Genomic DNA, 26841 nt, shown 5'->3' with positions numbered 1-26841 from the left:
TGTTAAGCATCTCACAATGCACAGGACAGCCCCTCCCGTCCCCATCTAAGAATTACCTGGTCTCAGATGTCTGTCCACAGTGCCTGACAAATCTGTAAGGTTACACTACGAATGTTGAGGTCCATGTTATGAGATGTTGCCCCAAATCAGGAAGATCCTACCTCCCCCTGGTTCAGGGCAAATTTCAATGTCACGAGAAATAAACTATTTCTGAAGCACTCCCTTAGCTCCCAGGATAGACCAAGCTAAATGTCTTTCCTGGTTGAGCTAGTGGCGTTTTCTCCTGGTGCGCCCACAGAGATGCCAACAGGGCAGCTGCAGGCACAGGCCTGCTGGGTGTTGGTACTTATGGAGGGATGGGAAGCAAAAGAGTGCTCCCGCCTGCCAGCGAGAAACCCCCACCGTCCTCAAACGGGAGGACCCATGGGCCCCTCCCAGCGGCTGCAGCTTTTATGGGCAGAGACTGCCTTGCTCTGGGAGCTTCAAAAACCTCCGTCAGCTCCACACACGCCCCCACTTTCTGCCACCCAGCCGCCCCTGCCCTCATTTCTGGCCACCAGATCCCTGACTCTCAGACCCACACATGTGAAGCCAGGGCAGAGAACGGGGACGGAGGGAAATGCTCTGACCACCTTGTGGGTGGCGGCATTTCATTCCAATTGCTGTTTACCTCCAGCCGGCTGCCTGGTGAAGAAGGAGGGAGAGGCGAGTGAGAAAAGGCTATTTGTCTTCAGGTCGGTGCTAAGGACCAACGGATGAAAGGGCGAAACCATTGAAAAACCATGAAATATGTTTCTGCTTGGCCTTTCAAAAAAAAGCAAGTTGTTAGTTTATCCAAACGCTGCAAATGTTGGGAAATCGGCGCTATTAGCACAGAAAAGGTCATATGCGGAGTGTGATTCGCGGCAGGAAAACGCATCACCTGTGGCTGCGAGCGCCTGCCAGGGCGTCTGGGATTAAGGCCACACTATGGCCACGCGCTGCTCACAGGATCCCTCCCGGCAGGGTGAGCCTCCGAATCCTCAGCGCCTGGGCCCAGCCCCCGCAGGGGGAGGCCCAAAGAAGTGAATGATGTTAGAACATAAAACAAAGTTGAAAAGGAACACTGGGTTATAAACACACACACACACACTTACACAAATAAATATGAAGAAAACAATGAATTATAAACATAAAAGAAGCACTGTTGCTTGTAGTAAAAAATATTTCTATTCTTCTGTGGCTGGATTTTTTTTTTTAAATTATGTGATAAAACACACATAACCTAACTTTGCCATATTGGCCTTTTGATGCTGTTGTTAATCGTCACCTGATGCTATTTTTTTTTCCCCATTGGTTTTTAGAGAGGGTGGAAGGAGGGAGGGAGAGTGAGAAACATCAATATCAGAGAGACACATCAATTGGTTGCCTAGACCAGGGCTGGAAATTGAGCCTGCAACTAAAGTCTGTGCATGTGCCCTTGACCAGAACTGAACCTGAGACCCTTTAGTCCATGGGCCAATGCTTTAGCCACTGAGCTAAACTGGTTAGGGCTTGGCCATTTTTTTAAAAAAGTGCACAGTTCAGTGGCATTGAGTGCATTCATATGTTGGGCAACCCATCACCACTATCTATTAATATTTCCAGAACTTTTTCATCACTCCAAACAGAAACTTTGTACCCATTAAACAAACATGAACTCTCAGTTCTCATCTCTTCTCAGCCCCTGGTAACCTTTAGCCTACTTTCCTTCACCATGGGTTAGCCTATTCAAGGAACCTCATGTTAAGTAGACTCATAGAATTCCTGTCCTTTTTGGATCTGGCTTATGTCTCATGGCATAATGTCTTCAAGGCTTAGCAACACTGCAACCTCTATCAGAACTTATTATTCCACTATAGGCCCGGTGCCTGCACCAGTAGGGTCCCTATGCCTGGCCTATGGTAATCGGGCCGAAACCGGCTCTCCAACATCCCCTGGGGAGTCCCGGATTGTGAGAGGGTGCATGATCGGGGCTGGGAAGGGACATGAAAGGTTGGTCAGATGGGAGAGGGACCGTGGGAGGGCTCCAGGGCGTACCCAGCCTGTCTAGCTCAGTCCCAATCGGCCAGACTCCAAGCTAACCTACTGGTCGGAGCATCTGCCCTCTGGTGGTCAGTGCACGTCATAGCAACTGGTCAACTGTCTGCCCCCTGGTGGTCAGTGCATGTCATGGCGAGCACTTGAGCGTGCTTAGTATATCATTAGCATATTGTACTTTGATTGGTTGAACAACCTAATGGATGACTGGACACTTAGCATTTTAGACTTTTATTATATAGGATTACTTTCTCCCAAATTGGTCTTCCTTTGAATACATTGTGTGTGTCCCCCTTACACCCCCCCAAAAAGGTGTCTTTCATAAAGTGTGGGAAACATCTGAATTAGCTCACTACAAAAAAGTTAATGAGCTGCATATCACAAAACTTACTGACCATGGAAAACTTCACACATACTCACAAGCAGTCTTAACGTCTCTGGAAACTGCTCACTGTAGCAGCCACCTGGGGAACACTACAGATGGGTGATTGTAGGTTCTTTTCGGCTCCAACATTCTGTGCTATAGGACAGTAACTCTCAACACTACAGAGGGGAGCAAATACCCCCTAACCCCCTCCGCCGCCATGGCTGTGGCTCAGCCGAGGCAGTGATTTAAACACTATATCAGACTATATCTATGATAAATACATATATATGACTATATATGAAAATTGTAAAACTAATAAAAATTTAAAAGAAAACGATAGACTCTATTTTTAAGAAATCAGGTACACAGCAACTTGAATGGGAAGTATCCAATAGACCAGTGTTTTTCAACCTTTTTTGGGCAAAGGCACACTTGTTTCATGAAAAAAATCACGAGGCACACCACCATTAGAAAATGTTAAAAAATTTAACTCTGTGCCTATATTGACTATATATAAAGTAATTCTCTTGAATAGGAATCAAATAAACACAAAGAAAGTATTTTATAATTACTTTATTATGAAATATTAAGTAAACAAAATAGTGAAAAATTATAAAATTCTTGTCTTGTCTGCACCTACGGCACACCAGGCAACATGCCGCGGAACAGCGGTTGAAAAACGCTGCAATATATTAGACACAGCCTCTTCCCCTTGTCAACATCCTTTATAGTTGTTAAAAGCTCTTCAAAGTGATTCTAATACCCTACCCCTTGTCCCCTTAATGCTGATCTAGAGACTGTTAAAAGCAAATTTTCCAAGACTAATTGCAAAATAGTTCAATGGTCTAGCATATCAATTTCAGTTGATTCTCTCAAAGTTAGTAATCATTCCTACACCTTTTTAGATGACAGCAAACATCCTCACGAGTTGCATTTTGTCACCCAAGTGGTCCATCCAACAGGACACATACAAGCCAAAGTGGCCAGCGGTATATCCATTTCCTCCGACCTAAGTGCCACCAGAGTAAATATGCGATTTCAGAGCACCAATTCGATAGCGATTAAGAGCTGAATTTTTATACACTCAGGATCAGGTCAACCAGAATTAGGCATTTTCTGGACTCTTCATGGCTTATTCCTTAACAAACATTGTGTCTTTAATCCATTTTGTGACTTCAACATCAAATAAAGGATGCTAATTACATTTATTCATTTTTAAGTCACAAATACTGAGTGTGTACATATTGGGAGTTTTCTGCCCATGGTTAGAAAGTTTTCTTTTTTAAAAAGAATGTAAACAAAATATGTTACTTTAACAATGGCCACAAAGCACACTCAAGCTTCAAAAGTTGGTAAAGCCCTTGTCAGTTTTCCCTGAAGACATATTAACAAATAAATAAAAATGACACATAGAAATGATGAGAAAGTATGTTGAAATATGACCATAGATTCCCAAGAATGACAGTGTGCTCAAGCAGGCCGAGAAACAAACAAAAACAAACAAAAAACCACCAAAATCCTAATTAACTTTAAGAGTGACATTCATGGACAAGGCAAACTCTTTAATTCTACAAACTCTGAATTTGTTTTTCTTATTAAACAGTCAGTATAAATAATCTCCAAAATCATAAAACTCAAATCACAAGTTTGAGAAAATATATGATTCTCCCCACTCCTTATCTACTTTTCTATTTTGTCTAAAATAGAAGTGAGCCTTCTTTGTGTGTACACACACACACACAGGCACGCACACACACACACACGCACGTTCCTTAGTCAGTTCCCTCACAGTGCCTTCCTCTATCCTCACAAATCAGACCCCCCTAATCTTCCTCTGATCCCTCCTCCACCAAGTCCCCTCCAATTGTCTTGGTTCCCTCCGCTCCATCCCGTTTCAGACCTTCACCTCCACCAACTTGACTTGATCTGTCGCGGAGCCCTCCTAAAGGGTCTCACCTCCATTAGTGCCATCCTCATTACACTACAAAGCCTGCCTTTTAAAAAGCGATAAGCCATTCTTCCTTCTCCACGCTCACCTCTTCGGCGATTGGATCCCGGAGAATAAATATTTCCAGAGAAGGCAGGGACCACAAGGTGCCCAATTACGGTGGGAAGAGCTCAGCTTCGGAGTCAGAATAGGGAGACCATCTGGCTCAGGTCCCAGCTCAGCCATTTTCGAGCCACACGATCTGCCATAGCAGGCACGTGACGGCCTCTCTCAGCCTCAGTTCTCTCAGATGTAAAACAGCGCTAAAATCAGTCTCCTCAGACTCTTGTAAGAATTAAACCACTGCCTATACAGTGTCTGTTAAATCAAGCCTCGCACAAAGTAGGTGTTCAATAAATGCTTGAGCCAAAACCAGTTTGGCTCAGTGGATAGAGCGTCTGCCTGCAGACTGAAAGGTCCCAGGTTCGATTCTGATCAAGGGCATGTACCTTGGTTGCAGGCACATCTCCAGTAGGGGGTGTGCAGGAGGCAGCTGATCGATGACTCTCTCATCAATGTTTCTGACTCTCTATCCCTCTCTCTTCCTCTCTGTAAAAAAATCAATAAAATATACTTTAAAAATAGTAAAATAAAAACAATCCTTGTTTTAAACATAAATAAATAAAAATAAATAAATAAATAAATGCTTGGCTTTCTTGCCTCCCACCCCATCATCAGTATGCTTTAGGGTCCAAAGCAGGGGAAACTAAATGTACAGTTCTTTATGACCCTACAGGGCTAAAGAGCTTACACGCATAGTTTATTTCTTAGAAGTCTAGAATATTGGGTAAAAATGGATTTTTTGTTTGACTCTGCATCAAAGAGTTATTTCACAGAAATACAGTTTGGTTTTCCTGTAACTGTGACTTCAACCATCCCGATGACAGAATGTGCCACATCTGAGAGGTGAGGATGGGCAGGAGGTTGTGTGGGGGGTGTGGGGGGGAGACAGAGAGAACTTCAAAGGGCTTTAATCAGAATAAAATCCTACGGGAGTCACCCTGTGCCCCATCCTTCCTTTCTCAAGCACAGCCCCTTCCAGAGCTGGGGGGGTGGGGGTGGGGGCTGCTGGGCGAGGGGTCCTCAGCTGGCCGGGCCACGCCAGTATCACCAGCATCCTTTCCGCAGAGCCCGGGGCCTGGGCACCACCTGCCTGTGAGCTCTGCGCACAGACTTTAGCGTACAAAGAATCGAGATCTCCTTCTAGCAGGTGGGGAAGGGTAATGTTGGGCGAATTCCTTCTTTGGGGATGAAAGGGAGACGGTGGGATCTGGAACAGGGAGAGCGAGAAAGCAGCAAGATGCAGAGCAGGGAGGAGATGGCCTTTGTTCTCCTCAAAGGAAAGAGGGGGGTGGGGGGTGTAATGAGTGACTGCCAAGAGGTTTAAACCCGGATCATGTATCTGCTGGAGAAGGTACACCATCAGCTGTGTGGCCGGCCCGCAGTGAAAACTTTCCCCGTCGCCATCAGGGCAGGCAGAGCAGCCTTACCTGCCAGGTGCTCCGAGGTGCAGGGAGGGACAGAGGAGGCTTCTTAGCCGGGAGGAGGCTCCTTTTCGAAGGAAGAGCGAGTGAGACAGAGCGAAGCGGGCCGGGCCGGGCCGGGCCGGGCCGGGCCGTGCCAGCACCGCCTTAGGCACATTTGCATTTCCTGTGGCAGCTGCAGGACGTTTAGTCCTCTGACAGGATCTGGCGCCTTGGAATCAACCGCCTGGGATTTATAACTTTTCCGCCCAGAGGAGCGTGATGGGTCTCTGGGGCTTCAGGGATGACCCCGTACAAATGTGTGATGCCCAGAGGTGGTGCCACGGGGCCTTGGAGGGTGGGTGGGGGAGGAGCCGCAAGGCCAGAAGCACCAACACTGCAAAAGCGCTGAGGTGCCTTCAGAGCGCAGAGCGTCTCCCTCCCCTCCACCGGCCCTGTCTCTGGATGGCGAAGGGAGGAGGGAATAGAGCCCATTACTCTGGCATTCCTGAGCGAGTAGAAGGAAACTTTTTTTGCACTCTTTTCTTTACCTGTGCTGTGCTTTCTAAGAGGAATCGTCGGTAAATCTCGCCTGTATGCAGGTTCTGTTGAAAGCCATGGTCGCCAACCTTTCGGACCTCATGGACCACCAGTGACCCTCGGACCACCGACTGGTGGCCCCTGGCTTAAGCACAGGGATGGAGACCTCAGTCCTGGCTTTCACCGATCTTAAATCTTATCAGAACCACATAACATAAAGCATTAAAAAAATACCTTATCATGCAAACCCATATATCCGAAGTCAACCAGGTCCCTGGGAGACAGAGCAGAAGAGAGCCCCTGTGCGCGGTTAGATCACAGAAGGCGGGACCTGACAGCCAGGGAGGCGGGGAGAGCTGGGGAAGCCAGGGCCACACTCTGAGAGCTCAGAGCTTCACATCTTGTGTATTCTTCTGCGTCCTCACTGCTCCCCCAGACTCGCCCCTTCCTCCCGAGGACGTCACAGCTGCTGTGCATATCCTTCTGCTCAGCGGGGTCCACTCCATAGCGAGTGCAGGTGGACTAAGGCTGGACAGGGGTGGGGGGGCTGAGAATTCACCGAGGGGCCAGAACACCCACCTCCAGGGGGCGCCCGGGCAGGAAAGTTGAAAGAGGTAAGGGGGATACTATGCGCTCAATGTCTCTATCAGCAAAAAGGGGGTGTGCTCATTCTTAACTCAGAAGAACCCTAAGAAACTTTGCTCTTATTGTTTAAAAATAAATTATTTCATTCACAAGCCCCAGTAGCAAAGGGAAGAGGGAGAGAAGAGGATGAGGTTGGGGTGGTGGTGGTGGTGGAGGAAGAGGAGGAAGAGGAGGAGAGGGAAAAGGAAGGGGATAGAGAAAGCTGCAAAATTTCTTTCAGTCTTTTCCTCTGAATGTGTTTTTCCCCATTCACTTTTATTTTTGTCAAACCAGATGAGAAGGGGGGGGGAGAGAGAGAGAGAGAGAGAGAGAGAAGGAGAGAGAGAGAGGGAGGGAGGGAGGGAGGAAGAGAGAGAGAGAGAGAGAAAGAGTGTGAGTGAGTGTTGGGTGAGGGGTACTAAGTCTGTTAGAGATATGAGTGGATTAAGCAAGCTAGTAAACAGACTTTGACCGAAACTTTTCCATTTAAAAGCAGATAAACACACAGTGAACATGTCTCAACTTGGACTCTATTGTGATTAAGCAACTCAAACTAAAAAAAAATAAAGATTAAAAAAACGTGTCTCGGTGGCTTATGGATGTTTTCTCCAGATGACTTAAGAATCACAAGTTCGCAATTAATGTGGAATTTGAAGATTCTCGCACGCTTTCTGCTGCAAGTTTCACCTATAGGGCAGGATCTTAAAGACGGTTTACACAAATAATGCCATGCGGACCTCATGCAAAAAAACAACCACAAAAGGTTAAGAATGTGACCAAAGACTCTGGCCAGAAACATGTGACTGCACAGGGCAAGGACACCAGCTTGGCTCTCCCACGGAGATCTACACAAAGCGGGGGCTTGCTCTCGCTAATTCAGTGGGTAAACAATAAGGGGAAGGTCCAGCGGGTTTGACGGACAGCTTTTGGAAATGATCTTCTGCCTGGCAAGCCACCGCGGCGATAATTTTACTCCCTCGGAGGAAATGCAAAGAAGTGTCACTAAAACAAGGGAGGTAATTGCAGGGCATGAGTCGAAAAGCTGGATGGCACAAAGCAGGGAGTAACTAAATCAGCCCCATCTCGGTCTTGAAATCTGGACTTAGCAATTTCAGGAGAAGAACCTGACCTTTCATTTCTGAGTAACAAAACCACGCATATTTTCCTCAGTGTTTGTCTCCAGCCTCCACGGTGTGTGCTGAAAGAATGACAAACACTGTGCAGGGAGCCACAGCCCATCCTTCTCCTGCCCTTGCAACTCAACAGACTTAGATAAAACACTCCAGAGATGGGAAGGGATTACGTGAAATTCTCCCCGAAAAAAAAAGAAATCTCTTTGAAGGATCTTGGCAACTGGTTGTCCAGCTTTGACCAGCATCCCCATGGGTACACAGCTCCTCCTGTTAGGTGCCTGGCACAGTTCTTGATGCCATTCTCCTGGAGAGATCTTTCTTGAAGACTCAGCCGGTGTGGCTCAGTGGCTGAGCATGAACCAAGAGGTCAAGGGTTCGGATCCTGGTCAGGGCACAGTCCTGGTTTGGGGCTCCATCCCCAAGTAGGGGGCCTGCAGAAGGCAGCTGATTGATGTTTCTCTCTCATCAATGTCTCTCTCTATTCATCTCCCTTCCTCTCTCTCTAAAATCAACTTTAAAAAATGTTAAAAAAAAAAAAAAAAAAGACCCAATCTTTCTTTCAATAATGTCTACCCATTAGACCGAAACCCCTCCTCGCTGATGGCTGGCATGCTGACCTTCTGTTGTTCTCCAAGTTACACATCCCCAGCTCTTTGGTGATAACACACCAAACCTCTCGCCAGCTGATGGCTTCCTTCATTATCTCAAAGTGCTCCTCCCATCGATGGACGGAAGCTTTCCGGTGAGGTCTGATCCTCACTGAGGTGGGAATTACTGGTCACTCTATCAACTTGTTCAAATACACATCATTTATTAATATTACCAAAGACTGCCTTTTGACCAATCGTGTTCACTGCTGAGTAAACTAATCTTTCCCCCATTCTTTCTCCCTCAAATCTTCTATGAAGGATGGATTCCACCGTCCAATCTAATTATATTACACCTCGATTTCTAACAGCCTCTCCCCCCCAAGCTATAAATCCAGACCCATTTAGTGTAACGAGAAGCTCAGACACAGCAGTGATAGGTTTTTGTGTTCAGCTGAGATGAAAAATTTGCCTCTTTCACACCACCGCAAAACAACACGCTGCCCTGCTGTGTTCGCTGCACATCGTGGATCTGGTGGTTTTGACAGTTCTTTCGCATTCCTAACATGGAGATCAACCCCCTCCCACCTCTGGGAAGAATGCAGGTCAGCCCCACCCAGCAGACACTTCCTGCCTCTCACAATACCTAAGAGGCTCTGAGCAGGAATCTGCCAGGTCCTTTGCTGGCTATTTGGAGAACCAACTACACAGGAGACAAATTGGCCAAGACCCCAGACTCCCACTGATCCATGGACACTTCAACTTTTTAACCAGGAAAACCGGGGGCACAGGCCCTCTTTGTTATCCATCATCTTGGAAGCCAGCGACGGAAACTCACAGGTAGTAAATCCGAGGAGAACCTAACTCTTCTGCTATGTGAGTACAAAGCGGGAGCCCCACCAGGTCAGAGGATGAAAAGGTCACTTCGCGTGGCTCTCTGGGCCCTGGGTCTTACTCAGCACCTGAGCAAAATAGATACAATCAGCCCGGCTGTTTAAACAGTCAACTTCCAAAGTGAGTATGAAACAGAATAAACTTGGATGACTGGGCACAGTATTCCTATGATATGCCTAGTACATGAGTGCTCCAAGATAGCAGGGACAGTTTTCCACTTAATCTATAGTAAAAAAAAAAAAAAAGGGGGGGGGGGATAGGGTAATATGATGCTAATTAGACCAGACGTCGTTCTGGACGTCCTTCCTGACAAAGCAGGGGCCAGAAGGAAGCCAGCCTGAGTCCCGGGCACAGGAGGACGCTGGTATCAGCAGCCCAGGTGCAGGTGCTGAAGGGAAGCCGGTGACCACAGCTAGGGGAAGGAAGGCCTATTCTTGCACAGATTTTCATGCATCGGGCCTCTGGTATAATTTAAAATGCAAATCAAATTATAACCAGCTAATGGGTTTTTAAAGCTCACACTGTGAATGAGCTTGGTTTGTTATAGGAGTGACAGCCCTCTAACAATTTTAAGTCTTTTCCATTATCTGTCCCCTTCCCCGCCCCCCCCCCCTTTTTTTTTTTTACAAAATTAAGTTTATATTTGCAAGTACTTTAGAAAATCTTGGCATTCAATCCCACATCCATTTTACCACATTAATTTAGCGCTTCCCTCTCCATATTGAGTGTAATGCAGCTTCATATGATTTTTTTTTTTAAGTTAACATTCTTTAAAAAATTATTCGGCCGAAACTGGTTTGGCTCAATGGATAGAGCATCGGCCTGTGGACTGAAAGGTCCCAGGTTCGATTCCGGTCAAGGGCATGTACCTTGGTTTTGGGCACATCCCCAGAAGGGGGTGTGCAAGAGGCAGCTGGTCAATGTATATCTCTCATCGACGTTTCTAACTCTCTATCCCTCTCAATTCCTCTCTGTGTAAAAATCAATAAAATATAATTTTTTAAAAAATTATTCGAAGCAAAATTATTCTAGCAGCTTAAGCATACTCTTCAAAATACCTAATACCTCACCATTTTAAATTAATTCATTAATTTTAAATACTCACCTGAGGATATGTTTTATTGGTTTTTTGCAAAAGAGGAAGGGGGGGGGGAGAGAGGGAGAGAGAGAGAGAGAGAGAGAGAGAGGGAGAGAGGGAGAGAGAGAGAGAAACATTGATCGTTTGCCTCCCATACCTTCCTGACAGAGGATAGAACCCTGCAAATTAGCTATGTGCTCTGACTGGAAATCGAACCTGCAACTGTTTGATCTACAGGATGACACTCTAACCACCAAGCATCCTGGCAGTGCTGCCTCACTCTTTTTAATTAAACTTACACAAGTAGCCAAAACTGGTTTGGCTCAGTGGATAGAGCGTCGGTCTGTGGACTGGAAGGTCCCAGGTTCGATTCTGGTCAAGGGCATGTACATTGGTTGCGGGCACATCCCTGGTGTGGGGTGTGCAGGAGGCAGCTGGTCGATGTCTCTCTTTCATCGATGTTTCTAGCTCTCTATCTCTCTCCCTCCCTCTCTGTAAAAAAATCAATAAAATAAAATTTAAAAAAAATAAATAAAAAATAAACTTACACAAGTAAGTGTAATGAACATGAGACTCATTTAAAAAACTACTTCCAGCCAAAAGCGGTTTGGCTCAATGGATAGAGCGTCGGCTTGGGGACTGAAGGGTCCCGGGTTCGATTCCGGTCAAGGGCATGTACCTTGGTTGCGGGCATATCCCCAGTAGGGGGTGTGCAAGAGGCAGCTGATCGATGACTCTCTCTCATCGATGTTTCTTACTCTCTATTCCTCTCTCTTCCTCTCTGTAAAAAATCAATAAAATATATTTTTAAAAATACATTTTAAAAAACTACTTCCAGTTTCAATCAAATCTGTTGCTTACAAGTAAATATAAATAGTGTAATAATGAAGCAACTAGCCTAAATCCTCACAGTCCTTTATGCTTGGCTGAATGAAAATTTGCAATGACACAACAATCTAACAAACTCCTTCAAAGCAAGTAAACACCGACTTTCTATGGCTTTGCAGTTTTTCTGGCAACTATTAAATGCACACCACTCTGAAGAACTGAAATGACAGATGTCTTAAAAGGTAAAAATAAATATAAATAAATAAATAAATAAATAAATAAATAAATCACTCCATGTTACCCAAGCAACAGATTCCATGTTGTGTGCAAATTCAGCATTTTAGTGTGTGTGTGTGTGTGTGTGTGTGTTAACAAGCTTAACATTCTGAGGACTTTCTAATCGTCTAATTGTCTAAAAGGATCAGCTCCCTACACACCCCACCTTCCCTACCTCCTCCCAACACCCGACCCCCACCCCCCATCGCCATTATCAGTTCACTCCTAGGGCCAAAGCTTAGTTACCCGCTGAGGAATCTGATGATGTCATGAATTCAACTGTATACTGACCACTCTACAACTGCTGCCTTCTTAGTGGTATTACTCTGCTACACAGGCATTGGAAGAGTTTTAATACTATTTTGTCTTCTGGATAGAAAATATAGTGTCAGTCATCGGTGACTAACTGGGCGCTTAATGTGTTAAAAAATAAACTCACAGCTCATGAACAGGAAAGCAAGCAGGATAAAATAGAATCTTTTGCTGAGTCAGCACTAAAATCAGCCCTTTCCAACCAGTCATTTATCTATAGCAGCATACATCATAGAGAGCGATCAAACTCCCAGTCTCCCGGTCAAACTCCCAAGTGGACACTTTGCATATCTGAAAGGCCAAATCTTTGGAGAGGTGGTTATTTACTTACTTACTTATATTTCTTTCTTTATTTTTGAGGCCATTAAATAGCTCAGAAGGAGCAAAGAGAGGCATAAAGAGCTAAATGATAACTTTAAATGTCCAAAATTTCTTTATCAGAAAATAAATAAAAGTGAGAGTAACCGAAACTTTCTTGAAATGTTTTTTTTTATTAATATATTTTATTGATTTTTTACAGAGAGGAAGGGAGAGGGAGAGTTAGAAACATCGATGAGAGAGAATCATCGATCAGCTACCTCATGCACACCCCCCACTGGGGATGTGCCCACAACCAAGGCACATGCCCTTGACCAGAATCGAACCCGGACCCTCCTGAGCCAAACCGGTTTCAGCCTTGAAATGTTTTGATCTGACAAACTTTGAAGTCATCCAAGAAGTAAATTTTTAGGTCCAGATGATCAAATAACAGTCTTCTGGATTTCTCTAACTTCGTACAGGTCAGGCCACTATACTTTACACAAACTATAAAATGGTCTGTCATTATTAGGGGGGGGGGGTATTGAAACAACAAACAGAAGGTTCAATTGGGGGGGGGGGGTGTCCCTCAATCGGGGCTGTGTTCATCTAGAATCCCATCGTGGCCCGCCCCTCACACAGAACAGAGGCTTCTGAGGTGCTGGGCCGTCTCCCAAATCAGATGGGTTTCATTACATTTTCCTTCTCTGAAAACTGACCATCCAGGAAACGACAGACCCTGCTGTTTGATTAATTTGTAAAACCTGCTACCACCTGTGCCGAGAGATAATTAAAGTGCTTTTTCAATAAACTGATTTTGGATCGGTGCCTATAACCAGAGAAGGGAGGTATCACATACGATGCACATACGTAACTTTTTAAAGCAATCTGTTGTCATGACAATCGGTATGGAATATCTGCTACTCTGTTTCCCCGAAAATAAGACAGTGTCTTATATTTTTTCTCCCAAAGTTGCACTAGGTCTTATTTTCAGGGGATGTCTTATCTTTCCATGCGCTAGGTCTTATTTTCGGAGGATGTCTTATTTTCAGGGAAACACAGTATTCACAGGGCATTGATCTAATACTGTAAATGCTAAGCTCTAACTCCTGGAATGGAGGAGTGCCCACCTAACTCATCGGACGTTTTTCTGTAGGAGAAATTTGTCTCTACAGCCATCCATGCAGTCATTTATCTACAGCCGCGCACATCGGAGCGAGCGGTCAAACTCCCGGTTTCCCGGTCGAACTCCCGAGTGGACGCTTTGCATATCAGCCTTTTATTATGATATAGGAGGATTCTGGGTTACAACCCAACGCTATGTTATTTGTTTTCTTGTCCCGGCTCTGGCCAATGGGACCAATTTCAGGTTGGCTCCAATATCCCTCCGACACGCCCCATCCTTTTGTTTTGAATGTTTCATTACTTTCTTCTCCTCCATGTTTTTTGTCAGAAAAAAAAAAAAAAAAAAAAAGGCCTTACTTAAAAAAAAAAGGCTGTTATGGGTTGAATTGTGTCCCATCTCCTCCAAGCCATGTTCAAGTTCTGGCCACCGGCATCTGAGATGTAATTACTAAAATGAGGTCAGTCTGGGGTAGAATGGGCCCCTCGTTCAATACGAACAGCGTCCTTATAAAAGGCGGGGATCTGGGCACCGAGAGCACACCCGCAGAGCACCATGTGACATCCAGGCGATGCTTCTTCGGGCCAACGAATGTCAAGAAATGCCAGCAAAACAGCAGATGTGCGGCGAGAGCCAGGTGACAGCCCTCAGACGGAGTCAACCCTGCTGACACCTTGATCTTGACCTTCCAGCCTCCAGGAGGGAAAGAAAATGAATTCCTGTTGTTCCTCAGCTGTTGCTCTGCCATGGCAGTCTCTGCAAACTACCATGTTTCCCCGAAAATAAGACATCCTCCGAAAATAAGACCTAGCGCATGGAAAGATAAGACATCCCCTGAAAATAAGACCTAGCACAACTTTGGGAGAAAAAATTAACATAAGACACAGTTTTATTTTCGGGAAAACGGGGTAGTAAGGAGCTAATGCCATGGAACTCCACATTCCCACGAAAAACAATCCATAAGTGTGGTATCCAAAGCAGCAACAACGTCCTATCCAACACCTAAGAGCACACTGGCAGTCAGGGCACGCACGTCGGGCACGCACAGAGCGTAGGGGCAGCGTTTCCAGATCCCCCCTTTTCCCTGCAGAACGTTCGGCCACCTGCAGCGCGGCTCAGAGCGCTCCCTGCCAGGCGCACCTGCGAGGACAAGCAATAACCACCCATCTAGCGTAATCACCGTCTTCAACATGCTAAGTGCCGGCTCCGTGGGAGCTGAGCGTTCCCCAGGTGCCCCGCACAGCAAGCCTGCAAGGAGCTGACACCGGAGACCCAGCCGTGGCGTGTGTCAGGTTGGCATTTCTGGTCCCTGTTTAACGACTCACTCTGCCCCACTTCCATCCTCCCTCAGACACGTCAACAAGGGGCCCGAGGCTTAGAATGGAGCCGAATACCACACCATTAGAAGCCATATGAATATCGGACAGTCACCTAGTATTCAGTACCCTCCGCTCTCTGAGAAGAGAGAAAGGGACTTGCTCTTACAGAGGTAAGACATGGGAGAGGCCGGCTAGCATCTGATCTGGCACCTCACACCCCATCCAGGGACCTTCCTGGGGGTGAAGTCCAAGCCCCCGGGTGGGTCCATATGGGAATTTTTTTCTTTCCTCCGTCAACCTGGGGACGAGGCGCTGGCAGCGGCAGCCCAGGATCTCGAGTAATTGTGTGGAAGTCATTTTCATTACCCGGGCTCTGGCTCGTCTGCGTTTTTATGCCCACGTTAAAAACCTAATGAAGTCATTACGCCCGGGCCAGCGCGGCAAGCCTCGCCTGAGTGTGCATCCCTCCTGCAAGCCCCAGAGCTCTGCTATAATCCCTCAAATTATTAAATAATTACCACGTCTCCCTTGGGTCACGCTTGGCAACAAAACACCGGTCTAAACGAACCGACGATGTGACCCAGTGAATAACACTTAATGTTCTTAACCTCCCCCGGCAGCAGAAGGACGAGAAACACTTCCGAGGTCCAAGGTGGGGGATACAGGAAGGGGTATTCTGCGGGGTCTGGAGGGTAGGGTGTCAGCAGAATGACAAAGGAGAGAGAAAATCTGGGAAACAGTCCCATCACTGGTGTCATCTCCTCTCCCACCAGCCCTGTCTGTCGGCAATTCTCCACTCTGATCCTAGTTCCCTTCCAGGTTTCTGGAGGGGCTACGGCCACCAGAAGAGAACCAGGCATATGGCCCCGTCCTTCTGGACGGCTCTGTCCTTCTGGACGTCTCCACAACGCTTGGCTGGGCTGCTCTGGAAAATCCCATTCCGTCTCGTCTCCGACAGCTCTGTGACCTCAAGTTGTCATTTCCAATCACGCAGGCCTCCGCCGATTTTTATGAACATAGACAAAAGCGGCTACAACCATTTCTTCCCCCTCCCCGATCCTTCAAACCTACTGTAGTTGCTATGTGAGGTTATTTGTCTCTAAGGCAACGGCGTATATCTAAGTACTAATGGCCTGTCCTTTTGCCAGGCAACAAACAGCCTTGTGATGCAACTGCACCTGTCTCGGCTACGCGTTACTATGGAGACGGCTCTGGTTGCTATGGCTACATCACGCTAATCGCCTAGCAGAGGCAGACATACAGCGGTCTTCTCGGAGAGCCCAGCTGTTCCTCTCCGTCTCTCGCCGAAGACTGATTGTCTACCCTGTGATGGAATGCTCTCCGCTGGGATGTGCAGGAACTTCATCAACGCCCTTCCCGAGCATCCCTCTGCTCCTCTCCGCAGAGCACAAGGCCAGGGAAAGGAGCTGTAGCGCCGTGGACCACAACACTGCCGAAACCTATAAGTCACACCGTGTCTCACCGACACACACCTGCAGTCCGAGGACAACTGCTCTTCACCGGGTGGTCACAACGGAAACAATACCAGACGTGAAAAATTAGGCTTTTACCCTAGCTCAGTGGTCGGCAAACTCATGAGTCCACAGAGCCAAGTATCAACAGGACAACAATTGAAATCTCTTTTGAGAGCCAAATTTTTTAAACTTCAAAATAGACTCGCCCAGGCCGTGGTATTTTGTGGAAGAGCCAAAGAACCGCATGTGGCTCGAGAGCCGCAGTTTGCTGACCACTGCCCTAGCTGGTTTGGCTCCTCCCCAGCCGGGGCCCTGGTCAGGCTCATGCAGAAGGCAGCCAATCGTCATGTTTCTCTCACATCGATGCTTCTCTCTGTCTTTTCCTCTCTCTTCCACTCTCTCTAAATATCAATGGGAAAATATCCTCGGGTGAGAATAAAAATAAGTAGATTAATTCTTTTTTGTAGGATTGAGGGCTCTATTTCAAAGCCAAGCACTATGCAAGATAAAATCAATTTTAAAAGTTGGTTCTGTTCTATATGGCTTAAAAAAAAAAAATCTTAACAGGAATAACACATTTGAAAAGTAACAAGCTACACATCCTCTGCTCCACTAAATTCTATCATAGTTACTTTGTAAAGAGGGCTCGGGGGACCTCCCTGCCACAACCCAAACAAACGGGCGTGTGCGGGGGAACAGAAGTCTCCATGGTTCTCTACGCCTGGCTTTGAGGAGGCAAACACCAAGTAACCACAACAAAACGGTCCCTCAGGAGCCGTCCACACGGCGACCAGAAGGACAACAGTGGGGAGAGTCCCGCAGTGGCCACTGTCGGCACTCCGGGTCGGAGGACAGGAGTCAGACCCCTTACGCGGCTCATCTGTACTTTTATAGCAACAAACCAAGGCACGCTGAGAAGTCAGAGCCGTCAACTATTCCTGGTTCACGTGTCCACCCTGGAAGGCGGTCTCCCACCCGCCCCGAAGCCTTTGGAAAACCCGTCCCGCCAAAGCAGCAGAAGCGGTAAGGTTTGCAAGAACCACCGCAGGGGAGGTCCCGATAAGACTTCCTTTCTTTCTCATTTGCCTATTTTAAAAAGCGCGCAGTCTATGAAATTAGTCTCAGCACCGGTCTCTGCCACGATAAGGCAACTTCTGCAGACAAAAAGAAAAAGTAAAGGTGAACTGCTTACCTTTGATATGCCTGAGGAGAGGCGGGCGGTGTGGTGAACACGTGGGGGTGCGGGTGATAAGGTGTCTTTTTCAGAGCCTGAATTAGATTTTGTCTGTACTCCGGGTCTATGCACCACAACGACCCTTTCCCAATGCTCTGCAGAGAAAATGAAAAGACGACGGTGGTTAGTACAGAAAGTATTGTTCTGTACGAAGTAGGTGTGTAGCTGGTATCACAGTTACTTATTTAAGAAAACGAAAATATAAAAGTGAGTAGCACAGAAAATACTATTTTGCATGAAGAAGATAGCTACTATTAGTCACTATTTTTTTTAAGCCTCTCACTCATTTGTCAACTGTTTCCCAGCCGTAAATAACGTAATGTTATGCTCGGACAACAGGAACCAGAACTTGCACTTCCTTGAACTCGTGTGAAGCCTGGCAGACAAGAGGGGCACGTTATTAGCAGGTGAGGCTGCGGCAAGAACATTGTTATGTTCCTATCCTAATGGCCACAAACACTTAGATTCCTTTACTATTTTTCCGTGTCAACTTTGAAGAACATGTATTCCCTTCTAAAAATTAGTTTTATTTATTTATTTATTTATTTATTTAACATATTTTATTGATTTTTTACAGAGAGGAAGGGAGAGAGATAGAGAGTTGGAAACGTCGACGAGAGAGAAACATCGACCAGCTGCCTCTTGCACACCACCCCCTACCGGGGATGTGCCCGCAACCAATGTACTACATGCCCTTGACAGGAATCGAACCTGGGACCTTTCAGTCCGCAGACTGATGCTCGACCACTGAGCCAAACCGGTTTCGGCTAAAAACTGAGTTTTAAATGTCAGATTTGAAACAGTGCAAGAAAAACAAGAATAGTTGTTGTTTTTTAAACCCCGTTACAGTGGTACTACTTTGCAAACCCAGGAAAGTAATCTGCTTCTTTTTCCTACTAACTCATAAAAGTATGACCTGTACGCTGGAGGTGGGGTTCCGTAATTCTCCTGCGAGAACCAGAGGTGCTGGGGCCGCGGTGACCCTAAACCAGCCCGCACTTTTCTTCCCACTCCTCTGTCCCCAGCGCTCGGCTCCAGGCCTAACGGGGTTGTCTTTAGCGTCTGACGTTAAAATGCAAACTTTATAAAACTGTTTCCATGGACTGAGGAAGACTTGCTGAGACCCACTTTCTGGGGGAGGCTTTTGGTCTGCAGAGAGCGTTTTATTAAAAAAAAAAAAAAAGTCTTTCCCGCCCACGGGACTGGCAGCTGGCCGACGGGCAGTCGCTGCTCCGACTGCTTTCAAATGACCGAATGTACCCAGGCTGTTTGATAAGGTCGTTTGTAAATATTTACTGATTTGGAGAGAAAAGAAGTCAAATTACATCAACCCATGCCCACCCCATGCTTCCAGCCAACAGACTCTCTTATTTCCAGAACTATTGTGCTCCGGGAAGATTTAGAGAGCAAACAAGAAAACCGCTTAACTCTTACTGGGGAGTGGGTACGGGAGCCCGAGAAAATCTCTCAGGAAAATAAGTGTGTCTGAAAATCTTTAAAGAAGCTTAAAAGTATGTGTATTTCAGTCAGTTCCCCAAATCACTGACTTACAAACTCATTCACAGAAGGCATTAGAATTCTTTTCTAGCAGCACCGTCAGCAGGCAGGGGGACTGCCATTAAGGCTTGCTGGTTGCTAAGGAGAACTGTTCAAGGCCAAAGTCAGAGGCAGGAGCCCCTCACCCCAGTCACAGGCTCCCCGGCACAGCCCTGACCCCAAACGCAGGTCGCTCAGACCCAAGTTCCCAGCTTAATTCCCCCACTGTTTAATAAGATTTCAACCTGGGGAAAACCCAACATCCCTTTGTGGCCTTTTCCTTCCTGTGTCCATTTCCAAGCCCAGAGCGTGCATGTCAAACTCACGGCGGGCGGGCCACAAACAAGGCATGCGGCCCGCCAGTCACAGGTCTGACATGCTTGACTGAGGAGACGTTATGGGTGAAGCAGTTAGGCCACCAAATGATCTACGGTGGACCCTCTGTTCTTTCCTTTGAAAAGACACACTCAACTCACTTTTTAAAAGAAAGCGAAAAGCTAAGGGATGGGGAGGTAGGGGAGGGGTCAGAGTAGACCATAACAACTGAATCTGAATAACGTTAAGCGAAGCACAAAAGCCCCGAGAGCCAGTAACTCCTGCGCAGTGGGGACCTGCCCTGACCGAATCCAAGACCCAGTAGGACCTGCCTTTCCGATCCACTTGAACACAAGGCCCCAAGCCAGCTGCCTGGAGGGCCTGGGCTCACAGGCAGCCCAACCATTTCTGCAGAGAGAGGATCTGAGCCCTGGGAGCCTAGTGGCTTTTGTTTTTGTCCAGGTGGCTTCCGGGGCTAATCTTACAGGGAAGAAGAAACAGGACCCAGCAAGGAGGGACTACGGACCCTCCAGGGAAGTAACAATAGGCCAAGAATGCGGTTTCTCCTAATCCTGGCCTGAGCAGCTTGTTTGCCCTATCACCACACTATTTACAAACTAGAGGGACAGGCCACAGGATGGGGGGTGGGTTGGGGGTGGGAATGAGGTTTCACAAGGTAACTGACCTAGGTGCAAGAAGCGGGCAGGGTTATGATAAAAACAGAAGCTTAAAGAAGCTTAAAAATATGTGTATTTCAGTCAGTTCCCCAAATTCTGGAGCTCGACATTCCCTGTGCGGCCCTGGGCAAGCCAGGGTCCCGCAGCAAGTCTTGGCTTCCTCATTGGCAAAACAAAGGCCCGAGAGACTGGTGGAGGCCAGCGATGGCCTGTGAAACGCCTAGGGGAGGGGCAGCACCTGCAGGTCCCAGTAAATGCTGACGCCGCCATGAACTTCTCCTTTCTGACAGAAGGAGAGCAGAGGTGGCTGTGCGATGCTTCTCATTACATCACCTCCGAGTCCCCCAAAACTGCCCATCCTGAAAGCAGCACCACATTCTTTTTCTTAAATATATTTTATTGATTTTTTTTTTACAGAGAGGAAGAGAGAGGGATAGAAAGTTAGAAACATCAATGATAGAGAAACATCGATTCAGCTACCTCCTGCACACCCCCCACTGGGGACGTGCCCGCAACCAAGGTACGTGTCCTTGACCGGAACTGAACTCAGGACTCTTCGGTCCGCAGGCCAACGCTCCATTCACTGAGCCACACCGATTTCGGCACCACATTCTGTTAGTGGCAGTGGGCAGGGCCTCCAGCAAGCTGGTGGCAGGAGAAGGCAACAGTGTACTCATGGATGCAGTTTAACAAATTCACTTGGAGGATCTTTCCCCCTCTTCTCAGATCTGCCTGCCCCCCACCCCACCCCACTATTCCATCAGCCTTCTCTGCACCCCTCACTCCGTGTCTCCTCTGCTGCACCTTCTCCCTTGCTCAGGAAGCCAGTCTGGCTCCCAGTAACCTAGCTGCTGGAAGTCGTCTTTGGCCCGATCTTTGCACAGTGATCATCAAGCTGAGGTTTCACTGCAGACCTGGTCAGCGCATAGTCAAAGTTCATTCATTGGCTGCAGCCATCGGCCTGGGCTGTGGATCATGATGGTACCCACCCTGGTTAGTCCTACATTTTACAGTGAGAGGGGCCAAGAAACCTCTTTACAGACCAGACACTAATTTCAGTATGTCAGAATTTCCAAAGAGCCAAAAATGAACAAAAGCATTGCCTCTCCAGGACACTCCCACCGAGACAGCGCGACCCTGCCAATCTCGTTAGTCCCGCCAATGGCCTGACAGTGCAGAGCGCTGGGCAGAGAGCTTGGAAGACGTGGGAATGACCGGGTCTTATTTGCAAGCCTTCTCCTTGGTTTCGTGTTAGGGTTCACAATTGTAAAGAAGGTTGACTTGGAAACATTTCAGAAGGAAACACGCAGGAGAGAGTGCTCATTTCTTAGGTCAGGAGAAATTACACTTAATGGAGGGGAGAAGGTTGTAATTTTATTATCGCTGTGCAGTATGTTTGAGAGTAAGAGCTTTTAGAGGTATCTGTGTCTTATCTAAATAATATGGGCGGTGTGTGTTTTTTACCATAATAACTGTATGGGTCATGTTTCGTTGAATGTTAAGGAATTCAAAATTATAAGGGAAGAAACATGTTCATTCAAAGATACACTTTCACATTAAATATATATAACACACACACACACAGTTTGAAGAAAAAAAAAACAACTAATGTAAAGAGTAAAGGGGGAAATGAGTAATAAGATATGAAGGCGTCAACCTTTGTTTTTTAATTAAAAAGCACCTGGGGAATAGCAGACACACACATATGAAGAGCCGATATTGTAGAACTGATTAGTGAGAAATGTTTTAAAAAAGAGAGAGATTGTCTTAACCAGTTTGGCTCAGTGGAAAGAGCGTCAGCCTGCAGACTGAAAGGTCCCAGTTCGATTCCGGTCAAGGGCATGTACCTTGGCTGCGGGCACATCCCCAGTAGGAGGTGTGCAGGAGACAGCTGATAGATGTTTCTAACTCTCTACCCCTCTCCCTTCGTCTCTGTAAAAATCAATAAAATATATTAAAGAGAGAGAGAGAGAGCGAAAGAGAGAGAAGAACAACAACTACATTAAATCCTCAACCTAACCATAGTAACTTTCATTTTTCCTGAGAGCACTAGACCCAGGGGCCATCTCCCGCAGCTCAGGGACCTGAGGGCAGCACCTGGCGGTTTGCCTGGCATTGTCTCCGCCCGGGGTCTCCACCAGGTTGTGAACTCTGACCGGGTCTGAAACACCGTACACAACCTGAGGACTATGACACGTGAATGGGTCATGAAATCCATGTCATGGGTTAACAGCCAGCGTTGTTTTAATGGAACAGAACCGAACTGAACAGACTCGACTAGAAAATGCCTGGAGCCAGTGGTACTCTGTGAAACGTGTTGGTGTGTACTCATGTGCACACATGCATACGAATCACGAGGTAACAAACACTTCTAGGAATCTGGCTTCCAAAGTGTGATAAAAACACTGGCCTAGGACAGTGGCTCCCATGTTTTTTCATTTGTCATTTGTGGGAGGTATGGCCCACATCCAGCAATAATGAAGGGCTCTCTCAATGTGACACCCCATGCAGGAAGGGGCTGTGCAAGGGGAAGGGAAAAAAGGGGGCAGGACCCACATCAAAATGGAGTAGGGAGTTGGACACGTGTTCGTGGCAAACCTGAGACCATCCCTTTTGATGTTTCTCATATGTCATTCCTGAGGGTGTGTCCCCCACCAACCCCCTCATCCTTCCCTCCCCTCATCCATAAGGTACCCAGGGTAAGCCAGGCAACGCGGGGACACATTGGTGAATGCAGAACAGGGCAAACAGGGTCCACTCTCCTGAAGCCTGGATTCTGGAGGGGGAAGAGGAGAGTAAATACGGCTTCTGTGAAGATAAAGAAGGGGGTGACAAGACAGGAGCTGTTAGGAGCCGAGGCCTCCGTCTAGCCATGCTGGCCGCGTCCGAGCAGTGGAGATGGAGAGAGGACAGCTTCGGGGTGGGCTCTGGAGAGCCAGCGGGAGCCGGTGATGGATTAGAAGTTAAAGAAAAAGTGGCAGGTAAAGAAAAAGAAACAAAATAAGTCTTTGGTTTGAGCAACGCAATAGATCAAAGATTGGGAAAGGGGGAAATCCAGGGCTCATTGGAACATGTAAGCTTTGAGGCGCTCATGTATTAAGAATGGCGGAGGGCCCTGGCCGGTTTGGCTCAGTGGATAGCGTGTCAGCCCACAGACTGAAGGGTCTCAAGTTCAATTCTGGTCAAGGGCACGTACCTCGGTTGCAGGTTAGATCCCCCCTCCCCATCGGGGCATGTGATGGAGGCAACCAAACAATGTGTCTCTCACATCAATGTTTCTATCTCTTCCTTCCACTCTCTCTTAAAAAATAAAAATAAAATTAAAAAATCAATGGAGAAAAATCCTCAGGGGAAGATTAACAAGAAGAAGAATGACTGACTGATCCAGGAACCTGAGAGAACTTTCTGGACATCCACCTCTCTCCCCTCTGCTATGCCCTTGGCCATCCTCGCCTGTACCGGGAAAGTTCGTGAGCATACGGAGGGAGGCCTGAGGCGGTCTGGCTTCAGAGATTTAACATCAGCTGGTTGCTCTGCAATGGGAGCTGGTAAACTTTTTCTTAAAGGGTCAGAGTAAATACTTTCAATTCCGTGGGCCACACGGTCTCCGTCTCGACCACTCAGCTCTGCCCTGGAGCACAAAAGCAGCCACAAACATAAACGAATAGTCAAGGCTGTGCTTCCGTACACTGCATTTACAAAACCACAGTCCGGCCTTCCCTGCCCCTGTCCTACAGCTTCCACACGCAAACCCAGAGTTCAGACTCAGAGCTTCTGCCGTGCTGGGGCCCTAAAACCAGCTGAGGGGTGTGCAGGGGCTGGGAGAGTGGGGCTTGGTCCTGTGGGATTTGCAAGAAGGTGCCAATGGTGATCTAAGTAAGAGCTCGAAGGCAGGAACAGGGGACTGCAGGGGGCTGGGGGAGACACAGGAGGTAGAGATGCAGAATGGACTAAGGGAGCCCGTCGTCGGTGAGAGGAGTGGATGATGAGCTGAGCTAACCTCATGTCATTGCCTTCTGGAACCACGGTGTATGTGAGTTCATCGACCCCTCTGGGTCTGCTTCCTCATCTATAAATTAGGGGATTAGACTATAATAAATAATCTCACAGGCTCTGAACTCTAGGCTTTGCGCACGTTACCATAGGTTAATTGGTATTCAGGAGCCTGCATTTCCCCAGCGCCCTCCGAGCTCCCCCACACTGCCGTTTTCCTGTTCTTGGCCAGTTCCACGCGTCTGTAAGGGCGGTGAACTGAGCTTTCCACGGACAGCCCTTATTAGGTTGGCATGGACACTGGAGTCGGGGAGACCTGGGACCAAGCCTTGTTTCAAGTTCCCAGCTGTGCTACCTTGGGCGAGTTACTTACCTGATCTGAGCCTCAGTCTCCGCATCAGGGGAAAAGGGCGGGGATATAATGCTACCTGCTTCGTAGGATTGTTGTGAGGATTAAATCAGATAATACAGTCCTCGGCACACACGGGTCAGGAGCTTAACAAACACTGCTCTCTTTATGGTGAAGATAAAAATATGGAACAGCCAGCTTTCCTCAACACTGAGCTCCAGCCAGGCAGCCCCTGCCCTGTAGCAGCAGTACTTGCCACACTGTGAAATGATGCAGATTTCATCGGAAAAGAAGAAAAAAAGAAAAGAACCACGTACAACTTTTGTTTGCCATTGCCTGGTGCTACTTTCTTCGGTCCGAAGGAAGCATTTTGTATGGGATACGCTGAGATGGAGGTGAACATGGAAGGATGAGAATAAAACAAAGCAACGCCTGGTCCCTTGAGTGAAGCCAGGAGGGATGAGAGACTTTGGGGAAGCCATGCTTGGAGTCACTTCTGGCACCAAGGCCTCCTGGGAGCCCAGGGCCCTGTGTCCCTGCCACCCCTTTCCTAAGAGGAGCGGCTCGCGCCCCCCTCCCCCCCCCCCGCTGCCCTGGGGCAGGGCGGGAGAAGAATGAATTGGGGGGGGTGGCGCTGGGGGCAGCGCTGGGGCAGAGCTGGTCAGGCAGAAGGAGCAGCCTTAGGGAACAAAGAGTCCTGAAGGGGAGAGGGCTGCCCTCTGAGGCCCCTCTCTGTTTCCTTGGGACACGGGGGCTCACGTGGAACAGTCACTCAGCACCAAGACTCTGTAGCTGTGCAGACAGGAGGCCCCAGAGCTGCTGATTTTGCAGCTGCCTTTCTAGCCAAGACACAGGCTTTCCCAGGATCTGGAAGGCAGGCCAAGTCTCCCGGAAACAGCCAGGGTTTGTTCCGCTGTGGATACCCAGCTAGTCCCCGAGAGGCGCCCTGCTGCACCCCCACACCCGGTCCTGCCTACTTTCTGCTCCCAAGGCTGCCCACCCCGCGGCGGGCTCCTCTGAGTGAGCTGGCTCCTCAGGCCCAAGCTGGCAAAAAGGAGAGAGAGAGGAAGAGAAGGAGGAATGGGGGGATGGAGGAGGGGTGGTCCAGGGCTGAGAGCGCAGGCCCCCAGGTTCTGCCATTCCCACAAAACTCAGGGTCAGCCCCCAGACAAGGCAAGAACCCAGACAATCACACGTCCTTGGGCCCCACTCTGAAGCAAGTATTTAACAACGCCTGTCATAGGGCCTAAAGGAGTATGGGGTGCTGGCGGGACATCAGGACACAAAGGATGGGTCTGTTTTTTAGGGTGCAGAACCTCCAGAGGAAGACAAGCAATAAACAACTGCAGGTGACTGCACGAGCTGGCCAAAAGGCCACAGGAAAAAGAGGAGGGAAGAGACGAACAGCAAGGAGTTAAGGCTACGCATGCATGCGCTCCACACGCACTACTGTGGGCACATGCAATGACCCCCCCTTACCCCCCACCCCCCACCCCCTAGTTCAGGGCACCCGCCAGTGCCCACCTGGGCATGCCCCGCAGGAATACACAGCCTCCCAGAGGTGTTCCCACTGCACCTCCTCTCACCTTCCTGCCAAACCCCCCTACAGTCTCGTTCCCTGAGGCTCCTGCGAGAGGCAGCGGTGCCCAGGACAGGGGCCAGAAGCAGCGCCGGGGCTCCCCCAAGGAGAATTCCAGAATGCATCCCCGAATCCCAGGATGCGTCCCCACATGTGGCTCCCAAGCAACAAGGGGACCAACCTGAATGGCCCTTGTCTACACAGCTGCCCAGCAGCCCCCTCACTGCATGCTGGAGGTCACACGACCACGTCCAAGTCAAGTTGGGCTTAAGTGTGATCGTGTACAGAACGCGTCTAGCACCATGCCCAGCATCTAAAAGGCAGCTGATCCATTTAATTCTCCTTTGTCAAAAGAAGTCACATGAGAAGTTGGGTGATACTGGGGGGGGGGGGGGGGGGTATTGGGGGGCGATGAGAGAACCAACATAGAACAACAACAACAACAGATTATCTAATGGATGACCATGGCATCCTACAACTACAAAATACTTAGCAGGTGAGTGATTCCCCAAGGCCCTTTTTGTCCTAACATCCTGTAATTTATAGTCTAAAGTTATCAGGGGGAATTTTTAAATTTTAAAAACATTAAGAAATGACCTGAAGAATAGCCAAGTACAGGAAAAGAGGAGGGGGGGGAAATAAACTGATTACAAAGAATGTTCTTCTAACCACGTCATGTCCATTTTCCAGAACAAAATAGACAGTTACTCCAAAAAGAACGGTTTAAAAAGAAGACACTCCGGACAGTTGGAAGTTCCTAACAACCATTTGCCGTGTTTTAAATGAATGTCCCCCTC

At 47.9% G+C, this 26841-nt stretch overlaps 1 protein-coding gene across 7 annotated transcripts in view; it reads right to left on the bottom strand.

Moving 5' to 3' along the window:
• FOXN3 (forkhead box N3) overlaps positions 1 to 26841 on the bottom strand; it is a 346858-nt gene that overhangs the window by 132110 nt on the left and 187907 nt on the right. For all 7 annotated transcript variants that reach the window (XM_045573555.1, XM_045573490.1, XM_036429153.2 and 4 more), the window contains one exon: positions 17554 to 17690. In XM_045573555.1, the coding sequence (XP_045429511.1) occupies positions 17554 to 17690 (137 nt within the window). The remainder of the gene's footprint in view (positions 1 to 17553; positions 17691 to 26841) is intronic.

Source organism: Pipistrellus kuhlii, unplaced genomic scaffold (genome assembly GCF_014108245.1).
Source record: "Pipistrellus kuhlii isolate mPipKuh1 unplaced genomic scaffold, mPipKuh1.p scaffold_m20_p_1, whole genome shotgun sequence".
Taxonomy (NCBI): domain Eukaryota; kingdom Metazoa; phylum Chordata; class Mammalia; order Chiroptera; family Vespertilionidae; genus Pipistrellus; species Pipistrellus kuhlii.
The sequence above is the reverse complement of the archived record's forward strand: the minus strand, read 5'-3'. Positions and strand labels throughout refer to the sequence as shown.